General features: G+C 40.1%; 1 protein-coding gene and 1 long non-coding RNA gene across 2 annotated transcripts; one reads left to right on the plus strand and one right to left on the minus strand.

Annotated features, from left to right (window-relative positions):
* Positions 1-386: 386 nt before the first annotated feature.
* Positions 387-23,991, minus strand: LOC110062192 (vitellogenin-like). The gene is made up of 30 exons (XM_089287139.1): positions 23,857-23,991; positions 23,401-23,451; positions 20,480-20,625; positions 19,421-19,711; positions 18,096-18,275; positions 17,425-17,561; positions 16,872-16,915; positions 16,586-16,686; positions 16,153-16,304; positions 15,418-15,583; positions 15,143-15,271; positions 14,657-14,848; positions 13,776-13,993; positions 12,835-12,926; positions 12,441-12,565; positions 11,576-11,734; positions 10,796-10,961; positions 10,155-10,356; positions 9,537-9,722; positions 8,982-9,099; positions 8,152-8,337; positions 6,890-7,309; positions 5,801-5,965; positions 5,106-5,363; positions 4,883-5,013; positions 4,075-4,280; positions 3,568-3,800; positions 2,947-3,087; positions 2,327-2,498; positions 387-1,103 (listed from the first exon to the last, which is right to left on the minus strand). The coding sequence occupies exons 1-30, from the start codon at positions 23,915-23,917 to the stop codon at positions 799-801; spliced, it is 5,133 nt and encodes a 1,710-aa protein (XP_089143265.1). The 5' UTR covers positions 23,918-23,991; the 3' UTR covers positions 387-798.
* On the plus strand, positions 22,714-23,628 carry LOC149114539 (uncharacterized). The gene is made up of 2 exons (XR_016206493.1): positions 22,714-22,886; positions 23,152-23,628. It is a non-coding gene; the product is annotated as an uncharacterized LOC149114539 (long non-coding RNA).
* Positions 23,992-25,287: the final 1,296 nt, after the last annotated feature.

Raw genomic sequence — 25,287 nt, forward strand, 5'->3', positions numbered from 1 at the left:
ATGAATAAATAACGTTCTTCACAATTGTAAATTTTATTGATCAGTTGTCATTTGGTAAACGCTGTGGTTCTCCTTTGATGTTTCTTGGTCACGTCTGGCGGATTCGCTGAACGTGAACTTCTATGTAGGCTCGGTTACCTCTGTCATTATGTCATCGAATAGCATCCACCAGCTGACTCGTACCCAGTCGCTATTAATCGACGGTACTAGAGTTGTCCAACCTTGATAGACAGCGACTGGGCACGAGTCAGACTGAGCCTCCAGCACTGGCGGTCTGACAAGGTATCTCCTGTCACTGTGTAAATGTTTCCACAGAACGACTCATACCCGCTACCAATACCCCTTGGTAGCGTAGCCTTTAACGTGAAGGAAGAGTATACACAAAGTGATGCATAATATAATTTATTTATTTATTTTTTATTCGAATGCTATTGATTTTTAACATAATCGGTTAATGTTACTACAAACAACGCAAACATTCTATCAGACGCTGTATATCAATATGATCTACGGTATCACTAGATGAGTATAACAAACGTGCCACTGTTTATTAAATCTACAACTGCAAATACAAAAATACGTGTTACTACTATGCCAAACTGACATCAAATAAAACTCAAAAAGAAACAATCGAATTAAGAAACGTTGACCCCCTTAAACATAAAACAAAGTTAAATCAAAACACAGTTGACTGTCCCCTCAAAATAATCAATCAATAATCAATTCGAGCAGGACGTAATTTAATTCCAAAAATCATTGCGTCGTAAACGGTGTCGATGAAACAATATCAGTACCAGGTTAAGATCCGTTCAAAGATCGACCACAAACACTGCAGTCGCATTCTATGTCTTCGCGAAGATTCTGCTTGTAGAAGACTTCACTTCCGGTCAAGTCCAGCGTGCGCTTTTCTATATTCTTGAAAATCTTGGCTGATTCGCCACTTCCGGTCTTCACGCACGTCATTGGGAAAAGTGTCATCTTGGTCTTGGTAGCCTTGCACTCATCAAGGCAGCGAAGGACTGGGGTGGTTGGGTAGCAGTTATAGTTCTGTTCTTCGATGGTTTTACTTTCCAGAACGTGCTGTTTCTTGAAATGACAGCCACCTAAAAGAACAAGTGTCCGTCCTAAGTATGGAGTGACAACGAAAATCTTCCTCACGTCAGTGCGTTTTATGACTGGCCTTTGTAAACGGTTTTAAGCCTCATTAATAATTCATTAAGTGAAACAAAGGAAATTATGACCGTATCATGACCATAAAGCCGTGGTCAAACGTTGCATTATAGTGCATAATAGTTCATTCTCCCTTACCTATCGGCAACTATCATATGCGCGGGAAAAGCTATCATCGTCTGTTATGAAGAATTTGAACAAGCTCAAAGTGAATGGCAGTTGATGGTAGTACATGAGAGTTGGTGGTCAAATGTAACGGAAGCGTGTTCACTTTCTACAACTATCATCAACCATCACGCGCCGTTTGACCAGGGCTTAACGGTATTTGGATATCTGAACTTAATTAGCAAATTTTATTTCCCCGCTTTGTCTTCGAAAATTTAAGGTGGCTCTGAACTCCATATACAGAATTTTTTTAAACTTTGCCAAAAGTTGCGTCTTTTCATGCTTATCAAAAGTTGATGATATAAAAAAATTTCGCCGTGCCGTTTTTGAATTATAAGCCCCTAAAGCTGTTATTAAGTGTGATTTTAGGAGGTCATACTGTTGCCATGGTTACCTATCGCGTCACCAAAAGAATAACAACGTGTTCACCAATGATTGGGCAGTTTTTTGATACCATGATTGTAGCATCAAGTGATAAAGAGTGGTTATAACGACCCATCAAAATCTAAGTGTTAGAAACCGTTTTGAGCCACCTTAAGTAGATATATTCAACAATGACGATCGTGTTTGACCACATTTCTAAACAAGCCGAAGGTCGTCAAAAATACTCCGCTATGCCCCGTATTTTCAAATCTCTTCTTGGTGTTTGGAAATGTGGTCATACACGGTCTTTCGTGCTTGAACACGGCGGCCATACTCAAGCTGATAGGTCGGCCGAGGCATGCAGCCTTAATTTACAGCGCACATCTTTGATATTGGACATCCATGTTATGGTCAATTGACACCTTTTAAAAAGGTATCCACTGACCAGCATCACGTGAGCATATCGCGGACTCAGGTTAAGCGCTCATCGAGGTCACGTGTTTTTTGAAGTTGACCGCTGCCCAGGTACTGGTTTTCGATTGGATCGTAGGCATAAGCCAGTGATAACTTATTGTAATTAGGAGCTCCGCTTTTGGACTTGACGAAATCTATTTATTACGAAACATACCTGTGAGGCACGTTTCTTCAGGCACCATCCACATGTTTCCATACTTGAGCCTGTCACGGCTAGTGTACTCCTTGCCCATGGGTGTTTTTAGATCACGGTACCACTCGGCGTTACAGTCGCCGCACATACCGCACGTGCGGTTGAAAAAGTATGGAGAAACACGCACATCAATCTGTGGAAAACAAAGCAGATAACAAACGTGAACCCACACCCTGGTAAAAATCTCTTGCAAGACAGGATGAAAAGTAAATCCTAGTTCAAAATAGCGACATAACGTCATAAACGAAATGGCATAACAAGGACGTTATGTATGTGTTGTTATGTTTGCAGGGTGAACATCCTGACACAATGACACAATAGCAACACTAACAGCATGAACACAACGACATAAAAGAAAAAAAACCTGATCTATTCCTAACGGCTTATGCTTTTATGTTGATGTTCAGGTTGGGACATAAGCTACCAGGTCGTTATGTCAGTATGTCGTTTATGTTGTTATGTCGCTGATTGTGCGTGAACCAGGCCTAAGAGAGTTAATGCTCCAAATAGCCCTTAAAAAGGGGTGCTTATTGGAAGGGGCGGGGAGCTAAATCGAATCATCACGGTTTTTATTTAAGCACCTTAGTTCCTCGAACCATCTCTACTTCCAAACCAGCATCGCATGACACATGTAACTCTTCTTTTTCTGGCTCCACGAAGATCGTGGCGACGTTCTTCAAGCGGTATGAGTTCTTAGGCATGTCGACAATCTCTCCGTTCACCTACAAGATACCACGATAAAATGTTACATTATTCTTCTGTGGCAATGTTGATTTCTTATATGGCATGCAAGCTCAGCAAGCGGGCAAGGAAAACCAAATCCTGCGCTGTGATTGGCTATCCGAACCAGTAAATTGCGCTTTATAGGGATTGCCCGCCGTTTCGCGATGGAACTGGTGTTCTTTGTCATTCTTACTTATGCCATGCAACAAATCCTTGCTTAGTCAAGCTTAGTCGGTCAAGCCGTATGACATCGCTCTAGTTTGCATGTTCATGGCTACGTCCTGGTCCATGAACTTGCAAAGACAGATCTTGACCAATATCCAGCTATTTTCACCTCACACTTCCAATAATTCATATATACTGAGCGTGCAGAACTAAGTAATTTCCCATTACATTCTACTCCATCCCTGAAAATGAATACTCTGACCACCCACTACAACTCGTAACTTGCTATTGCAATTCACAAGTTTAAAACCAACCTGTATTTGATAGCGGCCTTCTACCAAATGCTCGATACGTATCTTTTCCCTCTCGACAAATATTTCAATGACTTTGTTGTCGGGTATCTCAGTTTCTTTGGACATCAGCACCATGAATACGTTGTTCTTTGTGCAGTCTTTCGCCAGTACGTGCGTGCAGTGGCCTGGTAACGAGTACTGGAACTCGACGTCATCGAATGTCTTGAATGAGTCATGGTCCACGGTGCAGACCGCTGAAAATCAAAACATAGCACAGTGGTCAAACGTACAGTGCATGTGCAGTCCAGGTCAAAACGACGGCTGTAAAGTGTTGCAGCTTGTCTCAAATTTATCAAATTTCCTATTTTCAAGCCAAAAGTTAAGACATTCACTGAAGATGCAAGCTTCTAATTTAAGTGCTGATTATATTAATTGAACGTTTTACTTTACTGCTTGATAAGTAATGCTACAGTATTCATATCACGTGCACGTCTCGTGAAATCTTCGGGTGCATCAGCTTTTACTCACGTGCAGCAACTGCCAGCATGTGCATTAGAGTGCTGTGGTAGTTGGAACCACGTGGTATAAAGCCATCTGTTTCAAATTGGACGTTATCCATTTTTAGCAGGCAAGTTGGTGTTTTAACTTCAAGGTCCACAAGTTCTTCAGTTCTGAATTTCACTGTGAAGTCAACTTTGTTTCGCTGAATCTGACCCCGTCGGTAGTCACTGAACCTGTGGAGTACATATAACACACAATTTGTAAGTAATATTAAAGTTACTTAGATCAATCACACACAACTTTCACAGGTCTACCAGTGAAATGAACTATTCCATCAACAACCTCGTTCCCAGAGTTTCTCTTCTTTCCTCTCCCCAGAGACCCTGGGAAGGAGTTTGTTCCATCAAGACTGTCTTCAAAACACCATAACCTCGAGACCGAAATTATGATTGTTATAGTTGAGCAATTGCCTTTGAAGTCATGATAATCATAATTTCGCGGCATGCGTAATGCGCAACAAGAAGTCCACGGAAGAACTTAGTTAACAAGGACCTCAACCAGATTAGACACTTAATTATTTTTACATGACGGTCATTTCGACTTAGTTTTATATATTTCAAATAATCAAAAGAAAGATTTTTTGCGGACACTGGGAGTGGAACCTAGGAAATTCGACTCAGGAATTCGATTCGACAAACCCGAATTTTTTTCACTATGCTATACTGCAAGCAAAAACTATGAACAATTCTTTCAAAAGTCGAAAGGCTCGTTAGTTTAGTAAACTCAGCCTAACCTTGGTTAGTTTTCACATTACTGATCAATCTGATCAATTTACCTGTCGTAATATTGTCGAGTAAACTCCTTCAGAAGCTTGTAACACAACTTCAGCAATGTATCCGGGATCTTATTATATGACGTCACCCAGCTCAGTTCTCTGCGGCCGGGTTCTTTGATAGCTATACGGGACTGGGAATGAGTTGAAAAAATGATTAAGAGGAACCTTGGACAAAATATTCGTTTATCTAGTGGAGTTTTTGAAAAGGTTATCACCTACTCACCTGAAATTTGTAGTCTTCACAGTCTTCGCCAAAACTCAAGTTAAACCTGATTTCCTGGCTGGTGATCACGTGACTGTTGATGCAGACCTTTCGTAACCATGGATACATGTTATACATATCAATAGTGAAGTCGGTTTTCTTGTTGTCTACGTCATATTTGATGTCAGTTTCAATCTTTTTCTCTGGGTTGGTACCTACGAGTTTCATTCCTGCCTTCCATGTATGGTATTGTTCATCAAAGCGGTCTCCCTTACCAAACTAGAGCAGGGAAATTCAAGAAGAGATTTTATCAGTCAAACTGCTTTAATTCAGTCACTAGATAAAGACAATTCTTAGTCAGAAGTTGCCTTTTTGACAAATTGTCGCGAAAGCATTCAGAAAATCTTCAATTGTTATTATTCTAGGAAAAGATGGGGCTCCTTCTTGATGTAGACGACACAGGACAAGTCACAATAAAACACCACCTCACAAACCTATTGTTTTTATTATATTCCTCATTCTTTTGTCCTTTCTTTCTCTATTGTTTTACGCCAACTGTGTCTTCTACACCGAGTAAGAACAAAAAATGGCCGATCTCTAGAAGTTATCCCTGAGTTGTGACGTCAGCATGACGTCACGCTCATGCATCATGTTGCTTGTCTTACATGACATACTAATCTTAATACTCTTTTTCAAAATAACTTATACTGCTTTACCGTAAACTGGATCTTCTGGGTTGGATTTTGACCTGGTTTGATAGAGACGTTGTACTTTGTTGGACCACAGAACGGGAAAACAGGCGCATGGGGCATCAATGGTTCAATATATTGACCACTCAGGCACACATCAAGACCAAGCATTCGTTCTCCGTAACATAGCTCCTACAGAAGAAAAACAAACAAATAAGAAACGTTTGAGTTCTTTCAGTATCAGCATCGTCCGTTTTTTGGTGGGCCTTTTTTCCCATATTGTGCTACTTCCAATGTTAAACCAATATCGCTAGCTATTGCTAAACCAATATCGTGTTGCTTGCAAACCAAGGAAGAAGCACTGTGGACTAATGGTTAGCGCGTGGACTCTGAATCAAAAGGTTCGAGTTCATTCCGTTTTTTTGGTGGGCCTTTTTTCCCATATTGTGCTACTTCCAATGTTAAACCAATATTGCTAGCTATTGCTAAACCAATATCGTGTTGCTTGCAAACCAAGGAAGAAGCACTGTGGACTAATGGTTAGTGCGTGGACTCTGAATCAAAAGGTTCGAGTTCAGCCCTTCGGTCCACTGCGCTGTGGTTTTGAGTAAGATAGCTAACTGTTGCAGTGCCTCCTATCGACCAAGAGTAATATGGGCACAGGAAAAAGGTCGGAGGTCGCCTACGATGGAATAACACCCCATCCAGGGAGAGTACCAAACCGGGGGGAGACTCCCATGTAAAATGGACGGGGGTGCTCATCAGAAGTTTTGAAAAGAACCCCTAATAGGTACCAAGCTCCTCTTTGTGTGGGCGTGGCTTGAAACTTTAATTCACCTCTAAGAGGTACCAATTTTAAAGCAACGCATTATCTCCCGTCATATTTGTTTCGGCTCAGTACCCTAAAAGGTACTGCAAAAGCTGCTGCTGTGGACCTTTTGAGGTTGAACACATTTTTAACCTTTAAAAGATACGACGAGCACCCCTGTTCTTTTTAAATGGGAGTCTTCCCCCCCCCCCCCCGGTAGCAATATGGCTTACTACTGTAGAAACGCGAGATAAGCACTGAACTAGTAAGCCACATAAGCTGGAAAAAAGAACTTAGTCTATACTTACACTTGTGTTTGAGTAATGTCGGTGCACGGTGAACATAGTCTCATAACTCTTGTTTGGCCTCAAGCAAACCTTGCCCTCCACTGGTGTCACAAACTCGATCTTCATGTGGCGAGGGTGGAATCTCTCCTGAACCGGAACATCGTCAAGGGGCAAATCACTCACGTACCTCCATTTCTCTTCATATCCGTCTGTCGGTTTAATGTCTTCGATCATGTGTTTGAACAGCAGAACCTGGTCTGTGTTCATGGGTGCGGTCGCTCCCATCCATTCCTCGGGGTTTTTGGATTTATTTGGGTGAATAAACACCACGGTGGCTAGACGAATATTTCGAAGGCTCCGCTTTGGGTAAGTGATCTTGAAAAGATTTGGATAGCGTTCGTCTTGAACACTCTCTAGGCAACCGTTGGAATCTGGCTTCACCTGAACATCAAAAGACAATATTTATATTATATCTTTCTTGAGGATTTTGTGCAGTATAACGAAGATACATACTATAAACATTTATTACAATCTGAATCATTGGCTTAGCCACCACGTCGTTATATGAGCCATTCTACAATGCACTACAAATATGGTAAGCGCACGCATGATTTTTTGGAACTTTTTATTTTCATGTTAGGTTAGTTTTCTCTATTTTGGGAGCGTTTTTGATAAAACAATTATTTCACTCGTGCTTGTTGGATATGAGAGGATTACGCGCCTCATTGGCCATCTACCATCCCATATCCAACGCGCGCTCATGGAATAATTGTTAATTGGCCGACCAAAACAGGTCACTTTCTGCTAAGAAGAAATGACGTTACGATACATAGACCAACGAATTTTACAAGACTAGAGCCACTATCAATTCTGAATACTTAAAATATAAAAAGAAACATTTGGACAAACAGCCCTACAGGACGCAACGTAACATAACGTAACATGACGTGACTTAACGCGACGCAACGAAGCGACGTGCTGCGTTAGACAGGCTGGGATAACTTTTAAACAGGTTAACTTTGACAAACTGCAGGGCAGTAGCTAGGAACAGGCAAACCTGAGGCATTTGCCTCAGTCATTGTTTCGCGTTTTTGTTCCCTAATACCAGGAATCGTTTCAAACCACGGACATTAGCTGACACTGCCTCGGTCAAATCTGAGCTGCCAGTGTCTCTATTGTAGCCAAAACAATCGACCGCGTTTCTCTTGTTCACATGCTACTGAATGACATAGCTAATACGTACAGTAAACAACTAGTGATGGACAATTTCTTGAAAGAATTACCTTGACAAATCCTTTCCCGGTAACAAAAAGTTTGACAAACTGACGGTTCATGCCGACAAAGAAGACCTTGAAGACAGTGGGTTCTTCGCTCAAGATGAGTTCGTTTTGTTCATTCACTGACAGGTATTTTCCAGATCCCGCTTTCAGAGTCCAGTTGGCATAGCGGTGGTGATGTTTTCTTCCAATCTGTCAGATAAGGGAAGTACGTTCTTTAACTTCAAGAGAAGTTACATGAAGGACCGATATCACCATAGCACTACCAGGGGGAGATTGTTACATTTTCTGCCGGAGGGGAGGGGAGAATTCCCTTATGGAAACGTCGTCTCGCTTAGGGGTGTAAATCACGGATTTTGGTCTCAGCAGGGTTGTTCAGGACGAAAAGTCATTATATTTAGCTTTCAAGGGTCCTTTCAGGGTGCACTCAAAGAAATTAATAATAAAAAATGCTGTTCTTTCCCTTTTAAGTGATATCTAACAGAGGTCAAATAAATATAAAGTTCGACCCGCGCCCTGATTAGTCTCTTTTAGGGGTTTCATTCAAATTTTCAGATGAGCATCTCCGACCTTTTTATATGGTAGTTTCCCCCGGGCATTTTTGGTCAAAACGATGCTACAATAATTATTAAATAACTTCGCTTTTAGGCGAAATATGCCTAGAACACCGTCGTTTTGCGAGATGAAAATATTACGAATGCTACCTTATTCTTCCAACTTGTGACAGTAACGAATTTAAAGACACAGGCGAGGAAAATTTAATTGTTTGTTGATTTTGATTTCGATTTGTTGGATTTTTATGAGTGTCTATTTTAAACGAATTATGCCCAACATACATCAGAAACGTCTCCGATTTCAAATCCGTCCAATTTTGAGCTCCTGTATAGAGATGACCAGTCCTTCATTTCTGGTTTTACTGGTTTGGTGTACATCAGGAATGTGTAGCCTTGTTTTCTGTCGCATAAAAAAACAAACAAACACACAAAAAAACAAAAAACAAAAAAACGATTCAACAATTGACATTTGAACAAAAAAAACTAGTAAACGATTCTACGACCATGTAGGAAACCCAACAAAAGTCTCGATAACTGACAGGTGCCCATCAGGAATTGGGGATAGAAATGGACCATTGATTAGACAAACGTGATAATGATGTTTTTTTCTTATTTGAATCCTTGTCAAGATGACAGTATATGCCCAGGAAGTTCTTAATGTCTGCCATCTCTGTTCAGCAGATATCAAGTAATATTCCAGGCAACTTCACTGGATAATTGAAGTATATTGCAAAATGACTCAAATGATGTTCTTGACGGATTTGCGTGCCATTCTTGTTGGACTGAACAGAGGTATAAGCCACGCATAATAAAAAAGGGTCCGAAATATATGCTTACTCTGTTGAGAAAATTTCCTGTCTTTCCTTTGGCACATCAAGCTCTGTAGTGTAACTCTGATCTTTGAGTTTACATTGCAGACTGCCTCCTAGACTTGTTGTCATATTAATCTTCATTTTCATTTTGCAGCCCGTCTCAAGTTGAGGCAGGCAAACCTTCATTTTTCCCCACGTGGAGTGCAAGACACTACAGATGAAAAAGAAAAAAGATAGTTAGGGTCGACAAGCTTACGAGAAGTCTACGACGAAAACTGTTTCTTGTAAATGAAACCTAATTAAAGCTTACTGACGATTGTTGTGAATAATATACGACTTGAAAAATATCGCAAAATTTGCTTCACGACAATCATAACCAATGAAAGCCGTGTAGGCTTGGGAGGATGGGGAGATGTAATAAAGGAAGCGCGCGGGGAACTCCAGGAAGTGGAAAAAGAGAAGAGAGGCGAGGCTCCCGCCCTTTCTCACTTCCCATCGTCCCCCACGCGCCCGTTCAGTCCCGGGAACCTCTGCGAAGGAGAGAGCCATAGGAGGAAAACAACGGTTCTGCACCCGGCTTTGGTATAGGTGTTATTCGACAGAAGAAAAATACAATAATTTAATCTGTTATGCAAAGCCATACCTGACATTTATCTTTCCACTGACTGTCACTTGATCAGGAAGAGGAATAAAGAATTTTGGTTGAACTTCAGCTTTAACGGTAGTGTTCACCCGCAGGAACAAAACACTTTCCAGAGAGAATTTCAAAGGAAGACCGACACATGAGGGCTGGTAAAACTTCACCTCAACAGGTACGAATACTTTGGTCATGTTCCAGTTTTTACCTGTAGAAAATGCAACAACAAAAACCTTACTAAAGGTACGGAAGGTTAAGTCTGTATGAGAGTTAAGTGGTCCATCAGGTCGGCGCTCGTCTCCGGTTCAGTAACGTGAAGCGACTAGGAGTAATTCTACATCCCCCGGATGGAATATTAGTCCATCGCAGGGTTACCCTCCAGCATTAAATTCGCCGGTACTCATTTATACACCAGGGTGGAGAGAGGAGAGGATCAACGAGAGTCAGGTGCCTTACCAAAAAACACAACACAATGTCCCCGGCCAGGGCTCAAACCCGGCCGGACCACTTGATTCGGAGTCGAGCGCACTAACCACGAGGACACCGCGCCTTTCAAAAACCTTACTTCTAAAGCAAAACAAAGCAAAACACAACAATAAGCTGAAACTTTAATTGACTTTTTTCAAAGTTAGTAGGTCTTTTCTCACCTTTCTTTAGCATATCTTTGAGATCGTTGTTAACCCTAATGACTCCATCTTCGATCAACTCTTTGACGTCATCATAAGTGAAGTAGTTGTAAATCAATTCCTTGCCAAGAACTTTGAAGTAAAACGAGCCTTTCGCCTTCTCTTCTTCGTATTCAGTGATTGGAAGCTAATTAAAACAAGGAACACTCTGATCAGGACGAAACCTCACATATAACTCTGGAAATTACCAACGGCAACAGCTTCGAATTGACAATGTTGCAGTAAAATGACTTTGCACGTGCAATATACGTCATGGTATGTTCCACATAGTCGTCATCTGCTAAATAGCGACTGAATGGCTACGTTCTAAGCTAAGTATCTTAGAGAAAATAGACTGCGCCGCAGACGCTTTTTTTTTTTAATCACGGTTTCTATCTGGATTTGAACGCCACTGTCTTATAGATATTCAGCTTAAGGATAGTTCGAGATAAATAAACAAATAAATGTATTATAATATTAAGGGAGGAGGCCACATCAGCCCTAGCTGGTTTTTATGCGATTCTTCTATTCTGATGGAATTGGAATTTGGAGATGTTGGTGCTTCAGGAGGGAAGAAACCGGGAGGTGAGCGCTCTCGCCTCTACGCTAATTGCCTGCTTGAGAGATTCGTAGTTAAAAAGTAACGTAAATCAGTTATTTCTGCAACGATGTTGTTCGCGAAAAGTTTCTAGTCGCAAGTTCTTGAAAAAGTTCACTCACCGGATTATTTTTATTTCACCTTTTACAACAAGCATGACTTACTAGTTTTTGTATTTCCTTGAGTTCTTTGTCGTTTAAGTTTTTATTCAAACTCCGCCTTGGCCTGAGCAAACCAAACAGAGATTTTTCCTTGCTGTAATGTCCTCGGGGTCCTACTACACGCTGAAGCAGTTCTTGTATTCCTTCACCTCTGACACCAGTCTAACAAAGTATGAAATATCAAAGGAACATTCTGGTCAGTTAGAGTAGCGCAGGTAGACAAGGTATTTAGTATAGTAATGCATTTTGCGACACCTTGTTTGCGCCCTTAAATCCTATTCACCGATCGTCAGTTTACTTTCAAATGCATGAGTTCATTTGGCGCAACCGATATGGAAGAAATAAGCTTTTTAGACCGGGAGAGAGGTTTGATTTCATCCTTGCTTCGAGTTTACTGTAATCGGGTGCTCTTCTTATAACTCACTGCGCTTCGTGCATCCCGTGCACTTAATCAGTTTCGCGCGTTTAATGTGCTCGTGTGCTTCGTGCCTGGTTGCATACGCTTTTTGCGTTTCGTCCACTAAATGTGTTGTTTTGTGCGTTTTGTACACTCAATCGCGTTCCGTGCGCTATGCCCGTTTTTTGCGTTCACACTTTCGGGCTTTCATCTATTCTTGCATCCGTCCCTCAAGATTTCCTGTTAAATTTCTAGGAAGCTATGTTTTCAAATTCAGGCTAACTTTGTCCAATTTATCGTCGTTTGTGATCGTCTGTAATTCTTAATGTCACCCATCCACTTACCTTGATGGCCTGTTAGTTTGATTAACTATTTGCGACTCCTGCACTTTATCATTTTCTATAAGAAAATTACTGTTTTGAGATTTTCTAGTGTTCCCAAGGACAATGATTTCGCTGCATTTGTACTCACCTCAAACAAATTGAGAGACTTTCCAAGGACCTGCATCTTGACTTTAGTGTTGAGAGCTCTGGGGATAATACTTGATGGCGTCGAAATCATCTGGAGATCCACTGATCCGCCCATTTGAAGAAGCTCTGAAGACACAGCCAAAAAAATTAATCTTAAAACAGCGAGACTGAATAACATGAAAAAGATTTTTCTTAAGGTTCGCTCTCCACTAAGATGATTTTGAAATTCATATCCAGTTATTTAGAAGTCGGATAATTTTAATAGCAACATATAACTGCATTAGTGATCTAGCGGGGAAAATGTTTTGATAAATTTCCTCTTGGTTCCTTGTAAAATCTTAGTAGTTTTTTTTTTTCTCTACGAGGTATTTCGACTGTTTTTTTTTTTTACTTACCGGAGTATTCGCCAAAGTGGAGCCATTTGGAGCTCAAGAAACTCAACTTGTACTTTCTGAGCATTCGGAGAGCAACTCTTGCTGTTGAAGCCCTGTAACAAAATCAAGCAATTAGTTACAAATAGTGTGATAAAAATTTTAGTGCTTCTCAATTTTGAAACTTTCAGGAACAAAGACAAGTCGGCATATGACGGTGAGGGGTGGGGTGGGGGAGCGATCTTTTGAGGACATAATGACTTAAACGTCAATACATAGTGGGCTGCGCTTGAATGTTAAGGGAGACATGCTCCGAATAGTACATCTGCTCGTGAATCTAACTCCAGTTAGATATGTGTACCTCTCAAACTCATTGATAGTCCATCGAGTTTAAACAAAGGACATAATGACCGTAACGGTGTTTGGGTATTTGATCTTAATTAGCATAGATTTTTACGATTTTATTTCTCCCGTTGTCTCCATAGTTTTAACTGCCATTGAAAAGATATATCAAATACTTAAGACAGTGTTTGACCTCATTTCCAAACACCTTGAAGGTCGTTGATAATACTCCGCTGCGCGTCGTAATTTCAACTCTCTTCTCGGTGTTTGGAAATGTAGTCAAACACGGTCTTTCGTTCTTGATATATTACATCAATTCGGAGCAGTTTTTGAAAAGGCGAAAGTTTGCTGATTATCCCTAGAAATTGAAATCTAAAGGTACAAAAAGCTTTAGATGATCTACGATGGCTCGACTGGCTGAAAAACGGTTTTCTATTTTCTAATTCGCAGAAAACTAATTATATTAGTACGTTTTGAGGTCACTTTTGGTCGTTCAGACTAGCCGGCTGTTGAGGGGAGGTGCATAAGACCAGACTGAGACGAAAAACATATGATTATTTTGTCGAATCGTTTCAACCACAAAAGAGGTAAATTGTAGTAACAACAGTAATCTTTTAGCTTACATCCTTTCATCGCAAGGATATTTAGAGAATGCCATCCCCTTGATGTAAGACACCACGAATGATCGCACTTGATTGGTGCGCTCGTAAAAGAGCTGCTTGGTAATCAGGTTGAACACCGCTGGACCTGGTTTGCAGTCACACATGATAACGAAACAAGCCATGCGCAGTTCTGTGTCAATCAAAGGTTGACGGAAAATCTGTAACAGCACTGGTAGTACCTAGAGAGGGGTAGGTAAGGACGTTATAAGTTATTGCAATTTTATTGTAATACAAAGTTGATTTCGTGGAAAACAGAAAACAATTCTGTTCAAGTGAATATATGAAAGATCTCAGATCATTCATGTCCTTTTGCTCGACACATTTTCCTGCAACCTTTCATTATTTTAATGAAAAAAGAATATGTTATTAATGCCATCGGCAATATACTACTTGGCTGTTGCGTCGAAAGCCTATGTCAATTTATAGGGCTTACAATATCTCGTTGCCTTTGCTTGCAGAGAAGAGTCGCAGATGGTGCAACTTGAAGAATATTTTGCCCAACTAAATTTTCAAGTTAATCGTATATTATGTTTCTCTTTATTTGAAAGTAGTTTTGCACATCGATCATCAAAAAAGCTAACAATGATAGCATGACATAGCCGAGGGAGGGAAGACAGAGTGGCGTGAGTAGGCGTTTAATGTGAACAGCGAGTAGGTTTTCAAGGATCTTGCGTGACTATTAGAGTGTGGGACTTAAGGAGCAATTCTTCTCACTGTATTGTCACCAGTGATGATGGTGACATAGCCGAAGGAGGGTAGACAAACAGTGGTGTGATCAGGTGTTCAATATGTCAACAGCGATTAGGTTTGAAGAATATTGTGTGACTAGCAAAGTAAATTACCTTTTGTGGGACTTTAGGAGCAATTCTTCTCAAGGCGTAAACTGCTGTCACGCGTAACTCCAGTGTGTTCTTGTGGTCTTGAATGATGTCTAGGAGAGGTTTGTAGAGGGTTTTGTGTCCAAAATTACCGATCGCTTTCAAAATGAACATCTTTTCCTGGTATTTGGCGGTCAGCAAACGGTTCTTTAGCTCCTGTAAAAGTGCACATTGGGGTGAGGTTCTAATCATGGGTCAAACAGCTTTTCACAAAGGAAATTTCCCCGGTAGTCTCGCGGATAAGGAAATCTCTCTCTCGCCTCTCTTTTCGCTTAATTCTTTTCTCGTTCGATACACTTCTAAGACTGAACCCGAAAGATTCCACACTGATGACGTAACTCTACAGAAAACCTTGTAGTGTCTCTGATTCGTTGTTACTCGATTTTGAATTTTCGCGCGTAGTAAACAGCCAATCCAAATTGCTAAACGAATTTATGTGGGTAAACTTACCGTTGCTTTGTCAGTGAGGCAGGTATGATCCTTTTTCTTGCAGTATTCATGCATCAAAGCTCCCGATGTAAGGTAGCAGGTCATTTTCAGAGCTTCGTCTTCTTGCACGGCAGCACGAGAGCAGAGATCCTTAGCAAGAGACGGAAAACAAGTGTGGAAATAAGTGTAAACTTAGTTTAAACGCATAATATAGAAAAATCAGGCGATGGGAGATTTTGCCACAAGTTTTAATGCGGAGCACACAGAATTAAAAGACATGTAAGCCTGTTTCTTACCGAAATGTCCTGACACATTTTTTCGGTTGCGTTGGTGGTTAAAGCCAGACCGCGAAGAACTGGGACTGCCAGCTTCGGTTCCAGATCTCGTGTGTAGATTTTCTCCGCAATGAGTTCAAACACTTCCTCCTTGTAGACATAAGGCAGCGCTTCCAGGAACCATTGCCTATTTTTTAAGGGACTTAGTTTAGCTATCTTTAAAGGAAGTTCCCTACATAAGTAAAAGCAAGCTCAGGCTAGGGATGGAGAAAGGATGACACAAAGGTGAAGCGCTCGCCTCTCACTTCGATTCTGGCCCGGTGCCATATGTGGGTTGAGTTTGTTATTTGTTCTCGGCTTGCCAGTCCGAGGGTTTTCTCCTGGTTCATGGCCGGTTTAATTTTCCTCCTTCCATGAAAACCAACATCTCTAAATTCCAATTCCAACAGGATAGAGGGCACTCATGAAAACAGCAAAGACTGATCTGGCTTCCTAGCTCTTTAGTTATTGAAATTTACGTTGGTCTTTGGGTCGAACAAACGCCGTTGTTGTTGTGTCGCGCTATTAGAGAAGACTCAAAACTTCCACAATGTCTTTTAACAATCATAAATTTTCAAGCCCATTGCCACCTTTTAAAATGTCTAAAATGACTTCTAAGGAATATACAATGAGGGTATCAAAATTAAGTAAACAAAGCTCATCTCTAAGTTCAAAGGATTAAAATCCATACGGTTGAAAACAAATTCTAGCAAGCACCTGTGCTTGTCGTCATTGTAACAGTGTTCCCACATCTCCAGAAGTGTTTGTTTGTCGACCTTGCGTAAGGTTTCCACCAAAGCAGTGAATTTCCATGCCTTCCACTCCTTCTGCTCCACACTCTTGACGAGAGAATCCATCATCTTCTCCGTCTGAATGGAATAGTGGAATAGTTAAAGACAATTAATAACGAACGAAAGAATGATATGAGTTATGGAAAAACGTGTGCAGAGAGACAAGGATAATTAAGGGAGGGGAAAAGGAGCGTTTTTAGATTTTTGGGGATTTAAATAATTGGTTGTGTTTATCTATTTTAAATGAATAAGTTGCCTTTGGCTGAATTGAAAACTGGCCTATCTATGTTCGATGGTTTAACACTAAAGCGACAGAAACGCCGCAACCAAATACACATTTTTTCCCCCAAGAAACTAACCTTCATGGCAATTTCACTCCTTTCCTTCTCGGTCAGCGGTTTGTCTTCCTCGTCATAATATGTCATTTCAAGTGTCCTCGGAATGTCACCTCCAACTTCATCTGAAACATTGACTCGAAGTTATTCCGCGTTGCCTGATAAAAGTTTTACTTTTTCCATTGTTCTTTGCGTATGCAATTAAGATGTGGAAGAACAATTAAGACAAAGGAGAAGACGAATTAAAAAAGTACAAAACCACAATAAAATAGCCTTAGTAATTGCAGTCTGTATAGAAAAAAATACTCACAGCTCTCTGATTCAGCCTTCACTTCTTTAAACGTCACATATTGTCTGGAAAGTAACAATCACAAAATTGGTTGTAGGTGATTCTCTTTCAGCATTGCAACTGTCTATCTGGCGGTCTTTCTTTTATAATTCAACACTTTCTACTTCACCTTTGTTCGATTATAAATGATTTGCAGCTCTTGCTAGCATGCGCTTCACACTGAACGTCGTTCCCAGTCCCTCTCAATCTTCCCTTATCTTAACTATAATTGTCTCTTTCTGGTTTATAAATTTGTTACTTTATTATTTTGTCCTTGTCGTTTTGCTACCTCAACCCCATTCAGACGTACAAGGCTTTTTTTCGGTCTGCTGGGCCCGAGGGCAGAAGAGGGGCTATTCTTAGAAAATTATTTATGTATAACGGTGAACCATGGAGGATTTACAAGACGTGCAAAAAGTATTTTATTTGAGGTCCATGTAACATGGAATAATGACTTCATATGATGCAGAAACGACTTTATCATTTCCTAACAACCGCCATCATGAATCGGGGAATAAGTAAAGGAGTTATGTACTTAGTTAAAGTCATTCCACTTCCTTTCATCTGCGTTGGCGTAAAAATGTATTTTCCCTCTACATTACATTTCTTCACCACGAAATTGTCTTCCGATCCCAGCAGATCACATGACGAGGACACGGAAATCTTCAATGGCTGCGAATAAAATAGATGACAACCAAATAATGAGATGACGTCACGGTAAATTGCACGTTCTCTCAGTCAGTATACTTCTTTTCTGGGGGCAACCGTTTCCCCTTTTCTTGCGTGCTAAGAGCGTTACGTAAAAGTCTAAACTGAACGTTACAAAGGGGAAATGTTGCAAATTTATAGAAGATTAAAAGAATCCAAAGAAACTCCAGTCTTTCGTGCCCCATCGTAAATGTTTGGAATATCAGCCAGTCGTCGTTTAAATTAAAAATTCCTTAATTTTCCTTAGCAATAATTCACTATCCTGAGAAAATGCTAATACAATTGGACGGGTAGTTGGAGAATCTTCTTTTTCATTCAATTTGGATTAAATCTAAATCGAAGGGGGCGAGAAATGATGAAGGAAAGGGAAAATGGACGGTAGGGGAAAAAGTCTTCACAAACTAGATTAACATGAACAAGAAGACTAACAGACAGACAGACAGACAGACAGAAAGACAGACAGACATATACAGACAGAGAGAACAAGGTGGGAACTACCTCGTCGATGTTGCAGCTGTTGTTGAGGCAACGAACTCCAGGAACGTTAGAAAACACTCGTGGTTTTCCTGTGCAGTTTTTCATGTTTAAGATCTTGGAGACTTGCATTTCTTTGATCGTCTTGGTCTCCGGGATATATCGCACATCGTACAAATTTTCACACATTCCATGTGAGCCAAACTGTGAAGAAAAAAAACCAGATTTTTTCTCAAGTTTTACTTTCTAGCTGTTTGTCTAACAAAAAGCACAAAAAAAGCTATTTGCTGTCCCTGAAGATACCAATACTAATTAGCTCCAAATTGCACTGAAATGAAAAACAACAACAACAACAAAATCTTCGGAAATGTCTGTGAAACGTTTGGGAATAATCGATTCAGCTTTGGATAATCATCTCAAATTAAACTAATTAAGTGTTAACCCTCCTTAAATAATGTCTTTATTATTATCATTATCATTATCATTATCATTATCATTATCACTATTATTATTATTATTATTATTATAAAATATATGTGGGAATCAGTTTAAAGTCCTCGGAAAATCATCAAAAACTTTTATAATTTGGACGCAACTCTCTGCAATAAAACGCTGAACGACTCACAAGGACAGTATTTTATTATATCGGACTGTGTGTTACAAGGGTTGAGAACTACCGAATTCACGAATTTGATTGCCTGAAATCGATATTGACCGCGGTCTAGACCGACATCTAGACTGGTTACATTTGGAGTTAAAAAATTGCAAACTAAAATACAAATATATTGACTATTTTCTTCTAAAAAATATTTTTTATGGAAGTGCCAAAATGCCTGGTGAGAAAAATAAAGTAAAAAGGATCAGCAAACTTTGGCAGATTTAAATTCAGCTCATCACCTTTCGCAAGCAAAATATCAGCTAGTACAAACCAGCTACATTAAACATATTAAAGTTTTTTTGTTTGCCATATAATAAATATCTTATTAACCGAGCTTAGTCGGTCTGTATAGGAGAATCTTGACTGAGGTAGTGTGTGCAGACCTCAATCAAGATTCTCCTATACATACCTCCTGCCAGGGGCGGGTTGTTCAAAGCACGATTAAGCTAATCCAGGATTAGCGTAAATTTCTATTTCAATTTTGTAACTCTTCAGTGAAGTTTTCTGTTTAACTTTTTTGTCCTTCGATTTTGGCTTTGATTAATGTCGAACTCCAGGAAACATGGACAGTGAAAACACTTTGATTCAAGAGAAATTAGACCTCTGATTAACTTTTAATTCTGGATTAGCGTCAATCGGCTTTCGAACAACCGGGCTCAGGTTAATAAGAGCTAAATGAAAAATAAACTACCTCCCAGTTCTTGTACATTCGTGGCTCTTTATCGTCAATGGAAAGCTCGGGTTTGGTGAAGTTATGATGAAGAATAGAGAGAATTCCTCTTTTGATGTTCAAGATGTATTCTGGCTCCTCGTCGCTGCAGTAAATCTTTCCAACCTTCCCTTCTTTGTATTCAAACTCAATTGGACGCTCAAGAAGAGGTGCGAGCTCCTCGGAGACTGGGGAGATCTTCAGCGAGCCACCGTATCGAGACTTGCAGTATTGCGATGTTCCATTTACTTCATACAGGATAGGGTTTCTGATCTGAAAGGAAAAAACAAAACAATATTGTTATACATACCTCCCAACTCAAATACGTTTTCCGATTGGAGGAGAACGGGTCGATCCAAGGGTCAAATCTCGCTCACTCCTTAGGGAAACAACAAATTGAACTTTCGACTCGCACGCGATCAGGTCGTGCACCTTGAAACCGCGGCAAATTTGTGTGCCAGCCGGCTTCAAGCAAATAATTTTTTCCCAGTTTGATCTATTTTTTGAGTTGGGAGGTATAACAAAACACCTAGTGACTGGCCCCACAAGAAAAATTGCAAGGATATTGTTTCTCTTCGACCCTCGACTTCGCCTCGGAGAACATTGAGCGTCTTATTCTCCAGTTAATCTAGTCCCGGCGGGGGCGGGGGGGGGGGGGGGGGAGGTACTCCAAGAAAAATTGGCTGGATCGGGCTGCAGCACGCTTCTCTGTACAACTCTGGACAACTTTACGACCAAAATCCGTGATTTTACGGACCCTATTTATGACCTGAAAAAGTAGTCCTCCTAAAAAAAAACATACCCAGTTCAAGACCAAAGTGCAAAAACCATACCCTATTTTATGACCAAAATGGCCAAAATCGATACCCGATTTATGACCAAAACGGCTGAAAACCATACACTTTGGGGCCGCACGTACCTATGTAGCCCATATAAGGGAGTTTCTTCCCCCCCCCCCCCCCCTCCGATCTAGTCGTTCTCTGGTTCAGTTCAAAACCCAAGTCGATAAGATGGATCAAGTTTCACTTATCTGATATTGACCTTGAGAAATGCACGTGTCTCTGAGTAGATCACGAAATCTGTTTCACATGTGATCTTCAGGCCAGCAAACCGCCTCTCAGTTTCTGGGAAACCGCTGGTTACACACGCCCAATAATCGTAGGTATAAGTGTTCAGCGGTTTGTAACCTAAAATAAACAAACAAATAAATAAATAACAAATAATTAAGCAAATGAACGAACTAAGAAGCAAACAAACGTGCTACAGAATCAAATACAAAACCTATTAACTAGTAAAGAACCCAAAAAAGCTATCTAAAAACCCGGAAATCAAGGAAACAAACTGACAAACAAGCCACTGACCACTAGCTGAAGGACAAACAAAGATTTAGTCAATAGAAAAGCAACTACAAAAGAAAGCAAGCAATAATCAAGGACAAACCGAAAATAAATAAATGTAAATAAATAAATATATGAAGACGCGAAGAAAGAAAAGTGTCTTCAGCGATCTTTGGTCAGTAAAGATGCTAACCATTTCGCTCCCATGCTGATCGTAAAATTAATTCTCCTCACTAACCATCGCTCATTATTTTTAAGTTTAGTTTGAGAATTTGGCGGTAAATACAGACATCCCCTATAGCTAGTTGATTAGTTTATTTATTCTCATAACCAGTCTGCTTGCCATCGCATATATGTTTCAAGGTTAACTTGGACGAAGAACATCCCTGGGAATCAACGCTGGCTTAAGGTGATTCCCCGGTAAAAGAACCCAACATAATTTGCCGATGAAACTTGGTATGCTGTTGTTACAGGACGAGGAGATGTTAAAAACGCAATAAAAGGATTTCACCGGTAATGGATGTCACCGTGCTTGTTTTCACGCCACAATGCTGACAAATACGGTTACTTAGGTGACTTTTGGTAGTCTCATTGCGCAACAAATAATCTCGAATTTTTTTCAATGCAGCATGTTATATCCCACAGAGTTTGACTTTCTTTGATTGTTTATTCATCTACGTCCCGGAAAAAATGTCTTCAAATACCCTGCATTTTTTTATCCTGTAAAGGAAATATAATTTGGACGTGCGCTGTTGGGCCCGTCATGTCTCTCTCTGTATTATTTATTTCTTTTGCCACAAAAGTAGCCATAGATTGCTGCTATTTTTTTTTCTCATTGAAATTATGAAATAAAAAGTAGGGGTCACCGTGCTCGTTTTAGAGAAAAGGAGCATTTACCTTGCTATCGAGCTTAGTTTGAGGGAAATCTCTTACGTTTTGTACGCGCACGCGCTCATGTGCGCGCGATAATGACGCGAAAGTCGTGCGCAGTAGAGATGCGCAGTGCAAAAGCGACCATGGTTCTCTTTTATCCGTCTCTCCCAACTTGCCCGCCCCAAGTCCTTTTGCTCCCCAACTGAATATAAATGTTGTCAGAGAAGTGGAACTGAGTTGACATGATCTTGGTGAAATGGCACCAAGATATCTTGTTTTTCTCGAGTTATGCGAGGAGATTCTACATCTAATACGTTGGTTAAGTCGATAAGACTTCACACCAACTGCGAAAATTACACGAAAAATATGCCTAAATCAGTTTGAAACGGAAATTCGCCTATCCTAAGCCGATAGTGCTATTCTTCTTAGAAAATCTGTAAAACTATTTCTTTAAATAAACAGCTTGAGAAAGGTGAAAGGCTCTTTGAATTGTCCCAACCAGTTTAAGGTTACCTTAATTACATGTCTGCATGATATGCCTGCATGATACGCCTGGGCCAGTTATTTATAATGAGAAATAGATATTTCTAGGGAAAATTAACAACGTCTTTCATGTGTCATATGTCTTGGTAAGGGGCCGCAAGGTTCACACGCTTCTAGTTTCTAATTTCCTTTCCACTCAATTGAGGTCGGTGCGTTTTCCGAAAAAAAAATGCAACTTCCGAATCAATTGAGGGTCACTAAAGAGGGATTAGTTTTTTGATAAACACTCAACCGATCAAAGGTTACATTTTAAAAATTCTTGTGTACAATAGATTTTCAGTGATGAGAGGAAATTTCATATTTATTTTAAAGATGTACAGATAAGCTGGACAAAGCCTTTATCTCAAAAACTTGCGTCCGAGTTGACAAGCAAGTTTTTCTAAAATGTTTATCGGTCACGTTCCACGATTATTATTTTCTTGCTCGCTCTCCTGTTGCTATTTGAATTCGAATGTTTACTGCGATTTTCATTCATTATCAAGGGCTTTGTATTTACCTGTGGCTTTTAAACTTGACTTTTTTTATGTCAGTGAGAATGCTGGATGATGCAGCAAATTTGTTTATCAGGGGTCAGAGGAACACGTGTGACGTCATTAACAGGAAATCACGCGATTTCGTTTAGGGTGAACTGGTTTCGTTTTGGCGATTTTGCTGCTTGATGGATTTTTCGAGAAGATTCAATTCTAAGGGAAAAAGTAGGTTTGTTTAATCCTGGTTCTATCATACTGTTTTAGGACGAAATTAGTGTCTGCTTTTGTATCTCTGTATTGCTTTTTTTACTCCACTTGAACAAGAGTACGACGAATTACCAAGATTGTCAGGGAAAGAACCTGCAAACTGTTACGCAATAATTAGCTAAGCAATCCAAACATGTTGAAAGTATTTTAAACAAAAGAATTTTAAGCGCTTTATTTTTGCAGTGCAATCTTTTAATTCGCTGCTCCCGATTGTCTTTTGCAGTTCTGATTTTCACTCAACTTGAACATAATTTGCAGAAAAAAAAGGCAGTGACGCAGACACTCCAACAATGCAGTGATTACGTTATTCGATGTGTTGCAAAATAACATGAGTTTCTTTCCGCTAAAAGACTTAGAGTTGCCACTAGAGCCTCTGAGAATGATATTTATAGTAATGCGTATGGAAAACGAGGAAGACGGCAAGAAACTAGAGGAAGAAAGACGTCCTTGACGAATATAAGGAAGTTGTTACCTTTCACGAAACGGGGGTCCTCTGGGTCAATCTTGAGCATGTCACGATCACCTACATGTTTTGAAAATAATCGTCAGTAAATTTGTGAAAACATTTAAGATGTACTTCTCTCTTGGAAATTAAAACGGCAGAGTTTAAAGTCTTGTTACATAACAATGGAACAACACTGGAAAACATTGCGCACTGAAATGTTTTCAATAGGACACGTCTGAAGATCAAAGAAATAAAGATTTAATTCATTTTGAGTTTTTGAAGTTTCGTAAAGAATGTTCTGTTTGGCTGTCTGATAATCTAAAATTCTCTAGTTCGTCAAATTCGATCGCTGAGCATAACATTTTGTATCGGTAGAGAAATTCACTGAGACTAAAAATGTTAAGGTCAGTAATTCTGATAGGACCAATGGAGTGATCAAAAGATATCAACATTTGATGTAGCCAGGTTAAGTGGATGCCTTACCTCCTCTACCGCGATGAGCAAGAGAAACTCCAGCTAACAGCAGAAGCGCGAAAACCTTCATCTTGCCCAGAGCTGGCTATTCTCCCAACAAGCAGCAATTTGACGCAGTACCCGAGTATTTATAGAAGAACAAATTTCAAGGAGATTGAAATTTCATCTGGCACCAATCAGTTCTGGTATCAGTCATTGACAAATACACTTTGTCTCGCAGAACCGTGATTGGGCCTGACTCCAAAGATTAAAATAATATGATAAGCTTAAGTTTGAGGCTATAATAATACTGTTCGTGTTTCGACGTGTTATTTTACTGAAGTGTGCGATTTTTGTTTGCTCGGGAAAAGTTGTTTTGCTTTGCAAAGTCTACAAACACTCTACAATGTAGCTGCAATCTAAGAGCTGTTTATAAGTGGTGATAACGACCAGCTAGTATCAGTTTGTTGTATTAAATTGTGATAGGCATATTCTAAACGTGGCTGGTAACGGAAATACGTAAACGAAAAAGAAAAAAAAAACAGTTGAAAATATTGCGCTTTCACGAGGTTATCGACCACCTCAAAACTTGTTAAAAGATACTGTGGGAAACTTCCCAAAAGTAAAAAAATATATGTTATTCAGCGAAGGGTTAAGGTTAGGTTAAGAAAATGATTCAGTTACGTACATTGAAGTATCCTTCAATAATTACAGAGCAAGAAAACGATTAAACTGCATTGAAATATAATTATTACGAAGCAGAAATTTGTCAAATTTCAAATTTTATCTTCAACGTGACGGCATGTCTTCAACGAAGCGCGTGACTAGAACACAGGACTCAAAGCCAGTCAAAGTCTCGGAGAGTGGAAGGGGGGGGGGGGGGGGGACTTTCAGAAAAATTGGGTAGAGGTGTGTGGCCCGCTTCTCAAAACCCATACCCTGTTTAGGACCAAAATCTGCGATTTTCCCTACCCTATTTATGACCTGACGAAACATTCGATGCCCAGTTTTAAACCTGTCTTATACTAATTATTTTCCTAGTTTGACCGATGTTAACGGCATTGTTAAGGGCGTTTGTTTCAAGACTAGAGTGCGAAAACCATACCCTACCCATACCCTCAGGCCAAAATGGCCAAAACAGATACCCTATTTCTGACCAAAACGGCTACAAAAGCAAACCTTTTAGGGTTGCACATACCCATATTGCCCATATAACGGAGAATCTCCCCCCGGCTCAAAGCTCTGAAGACGTTTAGTTTAATTGATTCTTTCACTGTGAACCCTGAGGTAATCTTTTTATGTTCTGCTCTTTACATAATCGTTTCAAAGTAATTTTTTAGCCTTGCCAGTGGTTGATCTAGAGGGGGGGGGGGTGGGTGGGCGGGCCCGAGTCCCCCCTTATTTTGGGTAAAAAAGAAGAAATCATTGAAGCAAGAAAAGCCGGCAGGGCTAGCAAAACAA

The sequence above is a fragment of the Orbicella faveolata genome, unplaced genomic scaffold, assembly GCF_042242905.1.
Source record: "Orbicella faveolata isolate gen_17 unplaced genomic scaffold, um_ofav_v1 contig_14, whole genome shotgun sequence".
Taxonomy (NCBI): Eukaryota; Metazoa; Cnidaria; class Anthozoa; order Scleractinia; family Merulinidae; genus Orbicella; species Orbicella faveolata.

Bases quoted from the DNA above. Each gene is read 5' to 3' on its own strand.
- LOC110062192 (XM_089287139.1), bottom strand. From the start codon at position 23,917: ATGAAGGTTTTCGCGCTTCTGCTGTTAGCTGGAGTTTCTCTTGCTCAT. The intron at 16,687-16,871 runs GTGAGTATTTTT...TCAATGTTTCAG, and splicing joins GAAGGCTGAATCAGAGAGCT to ATGAAGTTGGAGGTGACATT. The intron at 8,338-8,981 runs GTATGTTGGGCA...CTTATCTGACAG, and splicing joins AAATCGGAGACGTTTCTGAT to ATTGGAAGAAAACATCACCA.